The 15,049-nt window shown below is 32.3% G+C and overlaps 1 protein-coding gene across 3 annotated transcripts in view; it reads left to right on the top strand.

Annotated features, from left to right (window-relative positions):
• The window catches only part of LOC147908553 (uncharacterized), a 99,322-nt gene that overhangs the window by 10,277 nt on the left and 73,996 nt on the right, over window positions 1-15,049 (top strand). Inside the window, exon 3 of one of the 3 annotated variants that reach the window (XM_087409299.1) lies at window positions 7,525-13,268. The exons of 1 other annotated variant lie outside the window; for it this stretch is intronic. In XM_087409299.1, the coding sequence (XP_087265425.1) occupies window positions 7,525-7,554 (30 nt within the window). In that variant the 3' untranslated portion in view covers window positions 7,555-13,268. Of the gene's footprint in view, window positions 1-29; window positions 6,866-7,524; window positions 13,269-15,049 lie in introns of those variants that run through there. One more of the 3 variants, XM_087409300.1, reaches the window with a different exon arrangement.

Genomic DNA, 15,049 nt, shown 5'->3' with positions numbered 1-15,049 from the left:
TTGAAGTCTGATAATTCGCTCTCTTCCAGCTTTTTTCCGTGCTCCATAGCGCGCCGTGAATCGAGACATCGAAAAGCGACTGGAGAGCCCAGCGGGTCCACTCGAGGTGTTCAATTTCCATGGAAATAGCATCGAAACAGCACGATTTCCTGTACTTTCCCGCACTTTCCCGCTACCACTGTTCCCGTCACGTTCTTCTCACTTTCACGCGTACGTACACGAATTTACGCAGATCCGTTTCCTTCTCATTCAGAGAAGCTTTTGATTCAGTCGATTACTAAGATTACTTCACCTGTTTTTCGTTAGAAAAAGAAAATGGAGAAAAAATTGGGACTCCAAATGCGGAATGAAGAAGTCTATGTGTTTCGCACTTGTGCATATCATATTCGTGTTGAAAAACGACACACATATTCCACTGCAAATCTCAACTGACAAAAACGAATGTCACCCGTGGTTGATGAAATCTCGTTTAAATGTATCTTCAAAATCGAATTTTCCAAAATCAATACTGAAAATATGACATTATGCTAGCTAAAAGCTTAACATTGTTACGAATTATTTTAAACTTCTTGAGAGAGTAAGATTTTCTAAGATCACTCTAAATCTTTAAAAGTTAATTTTCTTAATATATGTATCGGATTTCATATTTAATATATTCATTACATACATTAAGCTCTTTTTTACTTCTTCATTAATTGTCTAATGAGCTTATATTTCTAAATCTTATACATATCTAAATCATGATATTCCAAAAAAATAAATGTGTATATCTATTTTTCACATTTATATTATATAACTGATCGAAAAACGTAAACCTAATTTATATTTTTAATTTATGTTTTTGTTATATTGATTGTTAATATAGCAGTTAAGCAACTATTTTTCTATTAGAAATGTACCGCTCTTTTAATTTATAATTTTGTTTTGTTTAGAACACTATTATCTAATATTACATATACAACACAGAATTTAAAAATTGAAAACTTTTCTATGGCATGTGATGCGATTTCTATTCAATGTAACGTTTTGAGGACAGCCGATAGATAAGTGATGATCTTTGCTCATAAATAACTGCTATAAGATTCATTTATGAAAAAGGGAGCAAAAGGATGCGTATATAGAATCAATAAACATGTATAGATAGTCGCTGCTTACTGTCGAAGAATGTTAAACTACTTTTCCGCGGAGCTCTTTTCTATAAGAAAGAGCGGTAAAGTTGGAAAGAATCTCGAAGGAATTTTAATATCCACGTAGAGTGTTTCATCCGCGGACGCTCCGTATGCGCTTGCTAAATTAAAAAATGCCCTGTTAAATAGTAAGTAGTTGAAAAAGTACGTAGGGCGTAGAGAGCGCTAACGAGGTCTACAAAGTATGCATAAAAGAAGCGATAAGAATCCCGTCTCGGGATTAAACGGAGTTGTTTACTCCCTGGTCGCTTCTATTGAAAGAAAAAGGATCGAAAAATGAAACTTTATATTCTCATACTTTCATATAATCAAAAAATGATATTAATCAGTGCGAAAAGAGAGCGATAAGATGAATGAAAAGAGAGAGAAGGGGGGGTAGATAGAGTTGTTAAAAAATGATATTAATCGATGCAAAAAGAGAGCGATAAGATGAATATGAAGAGAAAGAGAGACAGAGGGGGGAAGGATAGATAGGGTTATTAACCCTCTACAAATATTTTTTTAATAAAAAGTTCTAATTGAAATTGAAATAATAACTGATGTTTGTCTGCAATTAGTGAAAGACGGAGTGGAAAAACAGATTTAATTTACTCTTTCAAATGCATAAACAAAGAAATTATTTTTCTTCGAAGACGTCAATTATATGATTAATAATTAGTAATAAATATCATGCAATATTGAAAAGATATGTAATACATTTGGGAATTAACAATAAGCCATTTTATTTTAAGAAAAAAAATGTTCAATTTTCTCTTATTAAAAATAATGACAGATAATTTTATAATTATCAAAAAATAAGAAAAATATGAAAAAAAGAAAAATAAAAATTAAAAGTAGTAGAAATATATTAATAATAAAAAATAATTATTCATTTTCATTTCTTTTTTCTATGATATTTTTATGTCACTTTCAATCTCATTTTTTCTTATATTCTTCGGAATTTTGTTCTTAAAACTGGACATCTAATCAATAATTAAGGATAGATCGGCAATAAATTGATCAAAACAATCAATGAAAAGTGACGATTTGTGAATAACAACGGCGATTCCCTTCATCGCGAATTGCAAAATTACATTTTCACTCAGCAGCGCGTCCGTTTTGTAACAATCGCAATTATTTGCCCTGACGCGCGTGACGGCGGTACGTTCTGCGCGATTATTTACATCGTGTGACGTATCGTGTGCGTGTGATTGCAGTCGTCTCATGCATTTGCAGCTCAGTATCGACCATGTAGCTCCGAGAGCCCTGGTCGTCAAAATTATTAATGGGACATTAATTAATCTAGTAAATAATTTCACAAATATAACATTCTATTTTTGCATGTGCGTAAAAAAATATAGTTATAAAAATTTCATACCATGTTACAGACTTTTTAATCCTATATTCTCTAATAATTCATTTTATTAAATGTAATTTTATTCCATTCGTACTGTAAGATAGTGATAACGATTCCTACACAAATCGCGAGTGAATATAACAGAAAAAATTGACATAATGTTTTTACGCACTTATAGATTAAAAAATTGATAGTTTGCGAAATTAAGCTATCATTAAATAATACTGTTCAATACCCAAATTCTCTCTAAAACGCCATAGTACATATTCAAAGATTTCTTTGTGTTGATCGTCAGAATTTGCGTAGCACAAGATTTTTAATAAATTAAGGTAAAATGGTCCAAAAATCACTTCAATTACTATTACATCCAATTTACTAAAATCCTGTTACACAAATTTTAATGATCGCGTCATTAAAATTTGCGCAAAAAATTTACGGAGATTATGGTATTTTGAAGACAAAAAAAGTTTCTTGTCGAACAGTGTAATTCTTGATACATTTTTTTATCTATCTTAATTATTTTTTTTTTCGTTAGGAACTTATTTACCAACAACTAGAAGAAATTCTTTTAAATAATAATAAATATATTAATAAGAAAAGAAAATTTGTCCTCAAATGTTAATAATTTCGATTCTCAAGAGAAATTGGAGCAATCAACATTTTTCCTCATAATAAAACACGCAATTATTCGTAACTGTGTGCATGTTGTACACAATAGACGGCCGCTATCGTGCAGCAGTTTACATCGAGTTGTATTATATCTATTGATGCTTGACCATACAGATCGCGTTTCCACTGCACAGTTAAAGACGTATTTACCAAGAACTGAAACCGGCACAATTCCATAGCGAATCTTCGATGCTATGGAAATATTAAGATAATCGCTATTTCATTATGATAATAAAAACATGATAAATGGCTGAAATTTTCAATTTACACCTATTTATCTCGTATTTTTTATATAAAATACTCTGGAACTAATGTGGAAAAAAGTTGTAAGAAAGTAAAATGTCTTCCCAAAATAAACTTCTTTTTTCTTAACAAAAACTAAAAAAAATCACTTTTTTATCATTTCCCGTAGACTACACGAATTGAAAACCTTTGAAGTAAATCGTTATACATGTACACATGCGTGGTACTTTATATTGGTTCAATGCAGGTTCCAAGTAAAATATTCTACAGCAACAAGTGAGAAACGCCGACAAAAATAAGGCAACATCGTTGACAATGAATAACTAGACTTTATTGAAAGCCTTAGTGGTCTTACCTTTTGCGACAAATTACGGACGTATAGCGCTATTGTGCCATAAATATTACGATGCCGAGAGAGTGCATAAAGCACATTTCCGACTTTAAGCGAACCGATACTTTATACTTTACACGACATGCATAATAATACATATCTTACATTATTGGCAAAATCTGCTATTGTAAATAAAAACAAAAATAATAGGAAAATGCCACGGAATGCATACGTCGCTCATTTATTACAATCCAAAAAATATTTTTCAGAAAATAGTTTGAATATTTTAAATCATTAAAATATTATAATATTATTAATTCTAAAATCAGGGTTGCCACAGAAAATAAATTTTGAAATTCCCTGATTTTTTCAGGTTTTCCAGATGAAAATAGAAAATTTTCCATGAATAATATAAGTAATATAAAATATGTAAATTTTAACATTTAGACTCAAGGATTGTAGAAAAGCTCGTCTATATTATTAAAAATAACGTAAAAAAAGCTTAGTGACATAGTACAATTTTGGGAGTACAAATTCAAGCCACAGCATAAAATAAATTAGTTTTGGAAAAAAAAGGATGCAGTTACGACAAAAAAGAGGGATCAACTAAAAATACTGAATATAAATTTTGGATATAAATTTTAATTATTTTATTAAAATCGTTTAAAATGCACAAGTTTTGAACGTATTTGACTGTAAACGTCAGATATAATATTTAAAAAATTATAACAATTATTTAGAATAGGAACAGTTTCTGGGAATTGTGAACAATTTCAAAATTCCAGATTTTTTTACATTTTTCCTTGACTTTTCCCGGTTTTCCCAGTTTTCCAGATCTGTGACAATCCTGAAAATGCAATTTTGTTGTAATATTCATAAAGGGATAAAATTACATTTGTTAAAAGCACGTTTTTCTTTCTTTCTTTATATTTTCGTTCTTTTTCGCAAACATCTAAAAAATGACAATTTCTGAATTATGTCGTTACTGCAACAAACAAGTATCACATTGAAAAATGTCAATTATATTAATCAGTTCTTCAGTAGACATTTTCCTAAAGCTGTCCACATGTTTTCATCTAATTGCGTTATCATAAAAACTTATCAAGAAAACATTATATGTGAACAAGATCCGAAAGTAGATTGGCGTCAGAGCAGGCAGCGACAAAGGAGCGATAGCTGGAGATTTTAATTAGGATAACTCGCGGCTATATACTCCCGAATATTACATTAGCATGAGCCTCGCCACGGTGCTCAAGAGAAACCCTTTAAACAAACATCTCGAAAAACCTTCTTTCGCCGACGGAAGCTAAAAGATAAGAGCTGGAGAAGGGGTGCAGTGAGATGGGCACCGTAAGCGAAAAGGGTAGAGAGCAACGCAAATAGCCTTTTCGGAGATGCGGTAGCTCGGTCACACACGACTCCAACCCTCCTTTCGACGATCGGGGTGATGTTTACCGTTCACCGACTTGTTCCAACCACCTATCCTCTGTTTGGTTTCGCGGCTAAACTGATGGAAATAACCTTGGTCGCACTGGACCCCAAAATACACTGGTACTCCAAAAGCATTTCCGGATTATCGTTCCACGCGATGTGTTTACTTGCGATCTACGTTCTTCTGTTTTTACAACTGAACGCTGGAGAAATGATGTAAGCGACTTTTTTCGAGAGAAGTTGAAAATTCTACAAGAAATACAGTCTTTCGTTTAAGGAACAATTTAGATCGCTCAGAAGAGATTCAGAAGAGTTTAACGCATCGATGATTCGGATATTTTTGGAAGTTTATCGGATTTAATTTTCTCGAAATTCGTTCAACCCGTTAATTATCTCAAGATTAAATTAGAAAAACTTAATCAAAATTAAATGGATTAATTTGCTTTACTTCTTGAAAAAGCGCTTGCATCATTATCACAGAGTAAACCTTTCAACTCGACTTCTTTCAGATCAACGGAACAAGAGAAAATATAGAATCGTACAATTGTCGCGCGGAGAGAAAATAATTTTTTGCGTAAACATCGTACTCGTAGCGCAAATACTCACGGCTTAATTACGCGTGAGATTGCCTCGTTTCAGCATGCATGATCCCATGAACGTATGTATATGTTACGCGGCGTTATCAGTCATTCTACCATACAACTATCGCACGCGTATACAACGCATTCGCCTATTTGCATGCACGAAGTCATTTCCTTTAATGTCGCATAACTGTTTATATCGTTAACGACTGAAGTTACGCGATATTGTCTCATACGGATACCTTGCCATGAATGATGAGGTTACCACAAACTCGGTAGATGCACAGTGCAAAAGTGGAAAGAGAGTTTATCATTTATATCCGGTATATTTTTGTTACTAACTGGCCTTAATATCTCATTTATCTTGTTTAACATGAGATATATATATATATATATATATTGTATATTACGCCAGCAAAAAAATAATTATTGCATTAATTATACTGTATTTTTTACGTAATTTTACATCAACTTTGCTTTAACGAAATTTGTATTCCATATTTTATTAATAAGATTTAATTTTAAAAATTTGTTCGATTTGTATCCTTAATATTGTAATTGTGAATTAAATATTCGTTTATTTCATTTTTCAAAAATCTATCTATCTCTTTTTCCGTTTCTGCTAATATTTTTTACATTTTCAAATAGATATTACAAAATCATCTACATAATATTTTTTGTCACTCAAAGAACAAAAGCAAGAAAATACAGAGAAAATTTACCTTCTATTTTTTCTATTGTCCATTCCGTACTTCTTCTTTTGTATCTACTTCTTTACTGTACAAAAGTAGAATTTCGTAATTAAATAATAACATCACAGATTATGTAATCTATCATAGTTTCCAAGAGAAACCAAGAAAATTTTCGGCGGTTTCAACAAAGCTCAACGTTCATTGTCACTATACTAGAATTGAAAAATAATACACCAGTGTGTGTATGTGTGTGTGTGTGTGTGTGTGTGTGCGTGCGTGCGTGCGTGCGTGCGTGCGTGCGTGCGTGCGTGCGTGCGTGCGTGCGTGCGTGCGTGCGTGCGTGCGTGCGTGCGTGCGTGCGTGCGTGCGTGCGTGCGTGCGTGCGTGCGTGCGTGCGTGCGTGCGTGCGTGCGTGCGTGCGTGCGTGCGTGCGTGCGTGCGTGCGTGCGTGCGTGCGTGCGTGCGTGCGTGCGTGCGTGCGTGCGTGCGTGCGTGCGTGCGTGTGTGTGTGTGTGTTGTTCTATATAGGCCGATTTTCAAATTGCAACTACAATATCGACTCCAACAAATAAAAAATGTATATCGATTCTTTTGCGATACAAGTTAATTTAATATCTTATAAAAGTATTTTTTATTTCTCGCTTTATTTTCATATTTGTCTCGCTTTATATTTAAATTTTGTTTCGCTTTTTAAATAAACGTAGAAATATCCAATTCGTTGCCAAGTAAAAATTACATTAGAGTCAGTAAATATATAACGCTCGCCAAAGGCCATTTAACTTCTCCGTAACGTGATCTGCGACTTGCAGTCAGATAACCATCACTTTTGTAAATTTTTTATAAACCGACACTTTTACGATCTTATCTTCTTCTCGCTATATAAATATAGATGTAAGATGAATTTAAATTAAATTTATTGAGTTATTAATCTCTCCCTATAAATAAAAGGTTATTAATCTAATTGTTATCGATTACGGAAGTATAAATCAATTTACTATGTAATTAATAATTAATCTATAATAACAATTAATTATTGTGAATTTCCGTTTACAAGAAAAAAAGATACGTCTGTACGAATGGTTAATGCATCCACTCGCCATGGATACAACAACGAACGCACTGGACGAGCAGCAACGGGGATAATTAACGGATATGGGTAACACCCCGAGGCTACAAACACGAGTCAGTCACGAGCACCAGCCGGGGCGTTATTTCGACTACTAATTAGGGGCGACGAGTGCGAGAGAATCGCGGAGTAATCAACAGGCTGCGCAAGAGGGGCAACGGCGGCGGTTTCGTAACGAAGCCCCCTCCCGCCTCAATTATGCATGTAAATTACACACGCTAGCTTGAGGGATGGGTTCGTGCATCCACTAGAAACGTTACCGTATCGGTATACCACATACTCATTTAATTCGAACGCGCGTTCCTTTAAATTTATCATGTCTTGCGTTAATACAAGATATTTTAGACGCCAAAAAATTAACAAGTTCGTAATAAAGCTACAAAGGCAATTATTAGTAAATACTTAAAAAATTGAGCTCACTATATGAATCTCAGTGATCATAATTAGTAGTCGTTCTACTAATAATTAGTAGAAAAACTACAAATTTATATTAATTATTATTTAATTTAAAAAGTACATATATATTATTAAATAAAAAAACTTGAGACAGTTGGAGAGAGAAATTTACTAGAAATAAAAAAAAACTTTCTTTCTCTTAAAAATCTAACTTATTTGCATACAAAAATTAGGAAACGTAAAAGTTTCCGCGCGTTTATCAGAGAAATTATAATCAGAGCAAAATACGCAATGTTTAGTATATTTTCGTGATTTGCATAATTCATACATCTCGCTTTACGCGTTATATTAGTTTGCTCATTCGAAAGCTGAATTCAAATTGCACGCCATAAACTAATCAGCGTAGTAATAACTAATGAGAGAAATTACATTGGCATAGCAAAAAATTTATATTCGAATCGCTCGATAGAGTGATGATTCAGCTCTGCTGAATTACAGTTATGGAGTGTCACAAAGGGACTAGTTAGTCCGCGGAAACGAGCTGACAGCATCTCGTAATCAGACGGATTTTAATCATGTATGTAAATTACGCACAAACTTAACGAACTTGGTAGGCGCGTCTATCAAAGAGCTCGCACTCAGCAGGCTTTACAAGAGACTGGATAAGCACGATTAAAGAATCCGCTTATACATCCAGCAAGTACGTATAAAAAAAAATTCATAATTGAAAAAATATTAAAAGATTATATCAAAATATCAAGTTACATTTAAAACGACGGTACTATAGAAATGTAAAGATATTTAACGATTACCCGATGATATCTATAACTGATATATGAAATAATATAAAATATCTATTCTCTTCCAAGAGTGAAAAAATTATTAAATTTATTATTAAATTTATTATTAAATTAAAAATAGATATAATTATAACATATGTATTTACAAAGCACATACATTTTGCAAATTTTTAAAAAATATGGTATATTTAAAATTTTTAATTAATCACTAATTCAGTAGTCATAAAATAAAATATAGTCATAAATATAATAAATTTCGCAATTTGTATGATAAATTAATCGGAAAAAATAATCAAGATAATTATCTCTAGTTTTGTGTTTAGAATTTCACAACGTCTTGCATTTTATGAAAACACATTTCTTAAACTATTCCGCAGCTTATATTTAATATTCCGCATGCAAAATACATTTTTTTCGCAACATTTTATGCAGTCCTACCTATGAGAGCTAGCCTCATAATGGTGCGTCTATGTTTATTCGCTTCGCTCCAGCAGAGACTGTAGTATATGAAAAATGAAGTGAACAGCATTTACGTGTGTCATGCGATTTATGGTTGGTGCGTACGTACATGTACCAGCGCGCATTTTCGCACAACCATTTTTCTGCAGAATGTAGCGCAGAAGATATAAGGAGGAACCCTACGCTCTCACTACAAAGGAGCTTCAATAACATAAATAGATAACGAGATCCTATTTTTCGGACAATTTCAAATGAATTTTATTTCAGCAGACGCGTTATTCAAGCCTTAGCATGAATAGTGCCTGGAAGTTGCGGTTATGCATTTTGTTTCATTTTATGCATGTTTTACATGTTTGCTTTATGACGCATTAACTGAAATCTAAATAAATTCAGGAATGTGCGACGGTAATATAATATGGGATATTCTCGTCCTCTGTATGTACAGAACATGTACATATGTAGAATCTCCGCTAGGAATATAATTTCATTTCACATTAATAAAGTTCTGCTTTGTGCTCTTTTACGATTTTTCCTGAGAATAATTCAGTTTATTTGAATGTTTCGGACATGTGGAGGAAAAATGTAAACTCTTGAAAATAGATACAGAAACGTAATAGTTGTTGTGCTGTTTTATGAATTAATCTCTAGGCGAAAAACGCTACTTTAATCTTGTTTCAATTCTCGACTATTTTATGCATCATCGAAGCTCTCATTTTTATCTGTTGTCGTCGAATTACTTCAGATGTTTACGAGTCTCAGTGAACAACAATAATTTTAGAGAGATCGTAATTCTTTCTACGTGACAGTGTAATTTCCGGCAGCATCGTAATTCCTATGGCTTTGCATCACTATAGTTATAGTTCTGTGAGGGAGAAAGTCTTTGTAATTTTCGTTTACAAATTCAGTACAAATTATGGATTGACTGCAACATGAGATTTACACAATTTAATGACTAAATGTAGCGATCTGATTTCTACCCTCTCCTGACATCGTAATCATCATGGGATTTGAGATTAATGATAAATGAGATGATAAATGAGATTAATGAATGTAGTAAACGTTAATAACAATAAATATAGATAATTATTTTTCGCAGCAAAATAGCTAACAAAGCTTTATATTTCAGGTATTTTATTTTTCCCGATATAATATGTATGTATTATATATATATGTGTGTGTGTGTGTGTAAATGAAAGTGACTTGCGACCAGAGCGCAAACGTTTTGAATTCCGCAGCTCCATAATGAAACCATCAATCCTCGATACTAATGGTCGAGTAGTTTGTATATAAGAGAAGAGTATAGCATCCTAGCGGAGGAAGTAGCCCTCACGTATACCGGGATTTGTCAGTGTGCCGTAAGAATGACGCGGATCTTACCATTTCAGATTCCCTTCGTACGCTCTCGTATTCTCGTAGCGAGAGATATTTCTCCGCAGGCGGCCGGAGATACCAGACAGAAAAGCGCATGATAAACGAGGAGTTAGTCTTTTATGGGTGCAGAACGATTTATAGCACTGTCCAGAGGTGGATACGTCCACCGTAGCACACAGTCGTAACATTATTTCCCGGCCGGGGCGTTTCTCGCGGATTTTGCGCGATAAATCACGCACGGGGAAAATTCTTAAACATCGTTCCTTTTGGTTGCGTAATCGCGGCGATCGTATTAAAGTCGATTCGAGCGATAAGCGAAGTGATAACTGCCTCGAGAAATACCATACAAAAAAGAATACTATACATTTACATATATGTTTAACAGATCTAACTTTACATATAGTTTCACAAAGTTAAATATAGTAGAAGAATTTGTACAACACACAAAGTAATTAAAAGGAAAATTATAATATGTATTACAAGTTTTCAAATTGTAAAATAATATTGTCACAAACATATTTAAATGATTTATTTCATTCTGAAATAAGCATTATATCCATAAATAAATTTTTAAGTATTTTTTTCTTAGTGATAAGCAACTTTTTAAAAAAATAATATATTAAAAAAGAAATTCACAAACAATTATGTGAAGGAAATATCAGACTTCATTAACGATTAATCAATTTTTCATTGTTGTTTTCTCATTACAATATTCCTCTATTTTAGGTTTACTATGCTAGTACATCCAATCCTTCGATTATATTCCTACATAACTGTTGCCTCACGCAATTTCAGAAACATAACCGCATCAAAACCGACGTATAACTGGTGGATTAATTCACCGGCGTAAGTTTAGCAACGCGACCAATTCATCCATTCACCGTGCTGTTTCGACGAGAAGATCGTGTTTCACGGTATCGCGAATCGCGAACGCGCGTTTCGACGCGAATAAATCGGGCATCCACGACCATGAAGTGATCAATTCATTGTCAATAACAAATAATCCCATAATCGTACATGTAATACCGTTAATGCCGCAGGGATGACGGCAGCCAATAAACAGCGCTCCCAAATGCGCTGCTGCTTCGCGAAATGCGAACCATCGAAATACGTTCTATATTGCGAATACATATTGCAGTGACTTGATTCTCTTATCCATTCCTGGTACATACTCAGAAATTTGCAAACAATAAGAGAAATGCGTTTTTTAACTCGATTTAATACGACTTGTTATATGCATCGTGTCAGAATTACACAAAAATTTGTGCACATTTGTCGGTATTTATTTCATAAATAAAATACATTTTTTTTTAAATCTTTCTGAATCTTTCTAATAATTATTATAACAAATAAATACATATAGCTCTGTTTGTTTGAAATATTCCGTTCAGAAAGATTTTAAAAAGTTTTATTTTATTTATGAAATGCCGACAAATGTGCACAAATCTTTGCTATAAATAATTATTATAAAAAATAATTACGAGAAACAACTTTCAAAATTAGCAATTCATTTTGTTAATTCTGAACAGAATTTTTGTCATCTAATTAGAATGTTGCAATGTAGAAATAATACAGATAATTACTTTTACAACGAAAATTGATAATTGAATTAAAATATACTTATTTATGTATATAATTATTTATGTATTGTAATGCATAATATATTTTATAACACGCTTAAATAGAGATTAATATAAAAAAAATTAAAGTTTTTGAAAGCTTTTATCAGAAAATAGCTTTCAACAAATTCCGAATAACGAAATAATAAATTATTATTTGATGCTGGAATGTGTATGTCGGTCCAGACAGCTTATTCGCGATAATATTGCAGAAATATTCGACCATAATATTGCCCAAGTATTGCAAAAGATTTAAAAAAAAAACATTTTTTACATTTTTTCTGAATGGCTCGATTTGACAATCGCGTAAATTCACGTAAATTTGTGGATGACGTGTTTCTGACACGATAGACACGCATCGGACGATCACATATTTTACGGACAGTGACATAAATCGTGAACATGGCAGCAAAGATTCAAAAGTTAAAGGTGATGAACGCATGGCGTCTCAATGATGAATCTAAGTGCAATGACTTGTCCAGTATGCAAAAAAATTTTTAATATAGAATTTGATTCAAAATTAACATTTCTGTATGATTGAAAATAGAATTTTCTAAAATCTATTATAAATATGAAAGATACATCATATTTAAAGCGATTGTATGTATATATTACTTAGAGAATTAAATTTAGATGTCAAAACTCTTCAGAAATTCCTTTTACTGTGATTGAGAATCAATTCAATTAGAATTATTTTATTTTAGAATTATTATTTAATAAATGAATCTTTCCAAAATATAATAATATAATTTATTCTTTTTAACCTTATTTCTTACGCCGTTTTAAAATATTTGAGTCTCCAAATCTCTTTCTGTGATGTTATCTTACGTGTTCGTGGATGTGAAAATATGCGAGAATACCGAGATAGAGAACCAACGGGTTGCTGCGGTCTATACCATATCCATATCTCGATGAAATACGAGACAAGTCGTCGAAGTCTATACAACTGTTTGGCGTCGAAGTATACAAACGCACACATGTATGCATTTGTTTAAAGTATGCATATCTAGATAGCTAAAAAAAATAAGATCAACTCTAGCTGAATATATAATGTATATCTCAGTGATTCTTAAACTGGAAAAAACTTAAAAATATCAACTGTGCCAACTGTAAATTTAAAAATCTAATTTTCTTTCTAAAACTTAAGAGTATCCGCAGAATTTTTTTTGTATTTGATTATTACATTGATTCTCGAGAAGCAGAGATAATATTATTTAAAATTAATTATAAACACATATATTAAAAAGAACTTCTAATTTATTATAAGTATTCTCAATGAGGAATAGATAAGAATAACAAATAAAATAAAAACAATCTCTCGTAGAGGAAAAGGAGTTTGAGAAACACTGAAAAGACATGAGCGTGATGCAGAGGAAATCCAAAATTCATCCGGCGCCAGCTGTGCAGGCTGGCTTCGTGTAGTATTGCAACATCCATGTACGGAACACACAGAGTTACCAGTCGTGTGCACCGACGCATGTTTATGCACGCCATGCAGCGAGACAAATAGAGAGAAAGAAAGAGAGAGAGAGAGAGAGAAGAGAAACCTTCACCGTAGTGATCAGTAGAATGTATGGACGTATCGTGACGTTGATTCGATTTCAGCGAGCCGAATGGAAAAATCGTTTTATATTACGGTCTGCCACCGCAGCCGTTTCGATGTCAACGAAAAAACAACAGAAGCTAATTACAAATGCCATCGCCGCGCGGGAAATTGCTATCTTGGAAATGAAACAAACAACATTATTCTTTGTCCTATAGATGTATGAGTGATTGAAAGGAAAGGATATCTTAACTCCGAAAGTATTCCTTCACTGAGAGATAGAATTTTATTAATTTAATAAACCATCAGTACCTTTAACAAGTGATCGGTAAATATATGACAATAAATTTTATTTATTGTGATTGCTGTGATTGCTGTTAGTTTGCTATACCAATCAATTAGTAGTAACAGAAACAAACTATATTTTTTGAATAGACTTAGGCTTTACATAGAAATAGATGATCGTGGAGTCTTAAATCGTAGAAAACTGACCAAGCAGAGACAAATAGGGAGAATATTTGACTAGAATTAGTCAATTTCTTACGATTTAAGACCCCAATATATATATATCATACACATATATATATATATATATATATATATATATATATATATCATACACATATATATATATATATATATATATGAGTCTCATTTGCTAGTGATACTATTGATTATTTATTACATTGACGAATTAATTTGCAATCGTTCGTTTTTAAATCGATCACTTTTTGAACAAATATCACATTTGTTTTCTCTTAATTTGTTCCTATAACAAAATCATTTCTCTCAGTATTTCTTTCTTTGGATATCTCTGTCATAAATTCTTGAAATTTGCAGTTCCTAACAAAATTATACATTTGCATGTGATAAGTAAATAAAACGTCAAAAAATATTCCCATTTTATTAACCTAGCAATTAACGAATTTCTTAAAACCCTAAATTTCAAGTTTCTAGTGTCACTGTCACTACAAATATCGTACATTAAAGAATTTGACTTTTCATTTATTTTTCAAATTAGATAATTATTTTAATTATCTCCCATAAGGAAATTCTAATATTCTATTCAATTCTGTTAATTGACACATATCAATCTCAATTTGAGCAAATAATCTCTTCACATTTTAGATATTCTCAATTCAAGAGAAATCTACACCGTTCCGTGATAATTTGCATTTTACTTCTCTATTCACGTTTTTATTGTAAATGGATAACGTTTCGATGGATGTATATTCATCTCGATGTAGCCGATTGCAAAAAGATTT

Source organism: Acromyrmex echinatior, chromosome 9 (assembly GCF_024713525.1).
Source record: "Acromyrmex echinatior isolate Ae372 chromosome 9, ASM2471352v2, whole genome shotgun sequence".
NCBI lineage: Eukaryota > Metazoa > Arthropoda > Insecta > Hymenoptera > Formicidae > Acromyrmex > Acromyrmex echinatior.
This window is presented reverse-complemented; position numbering and strand designations above follow the sequence as displayed.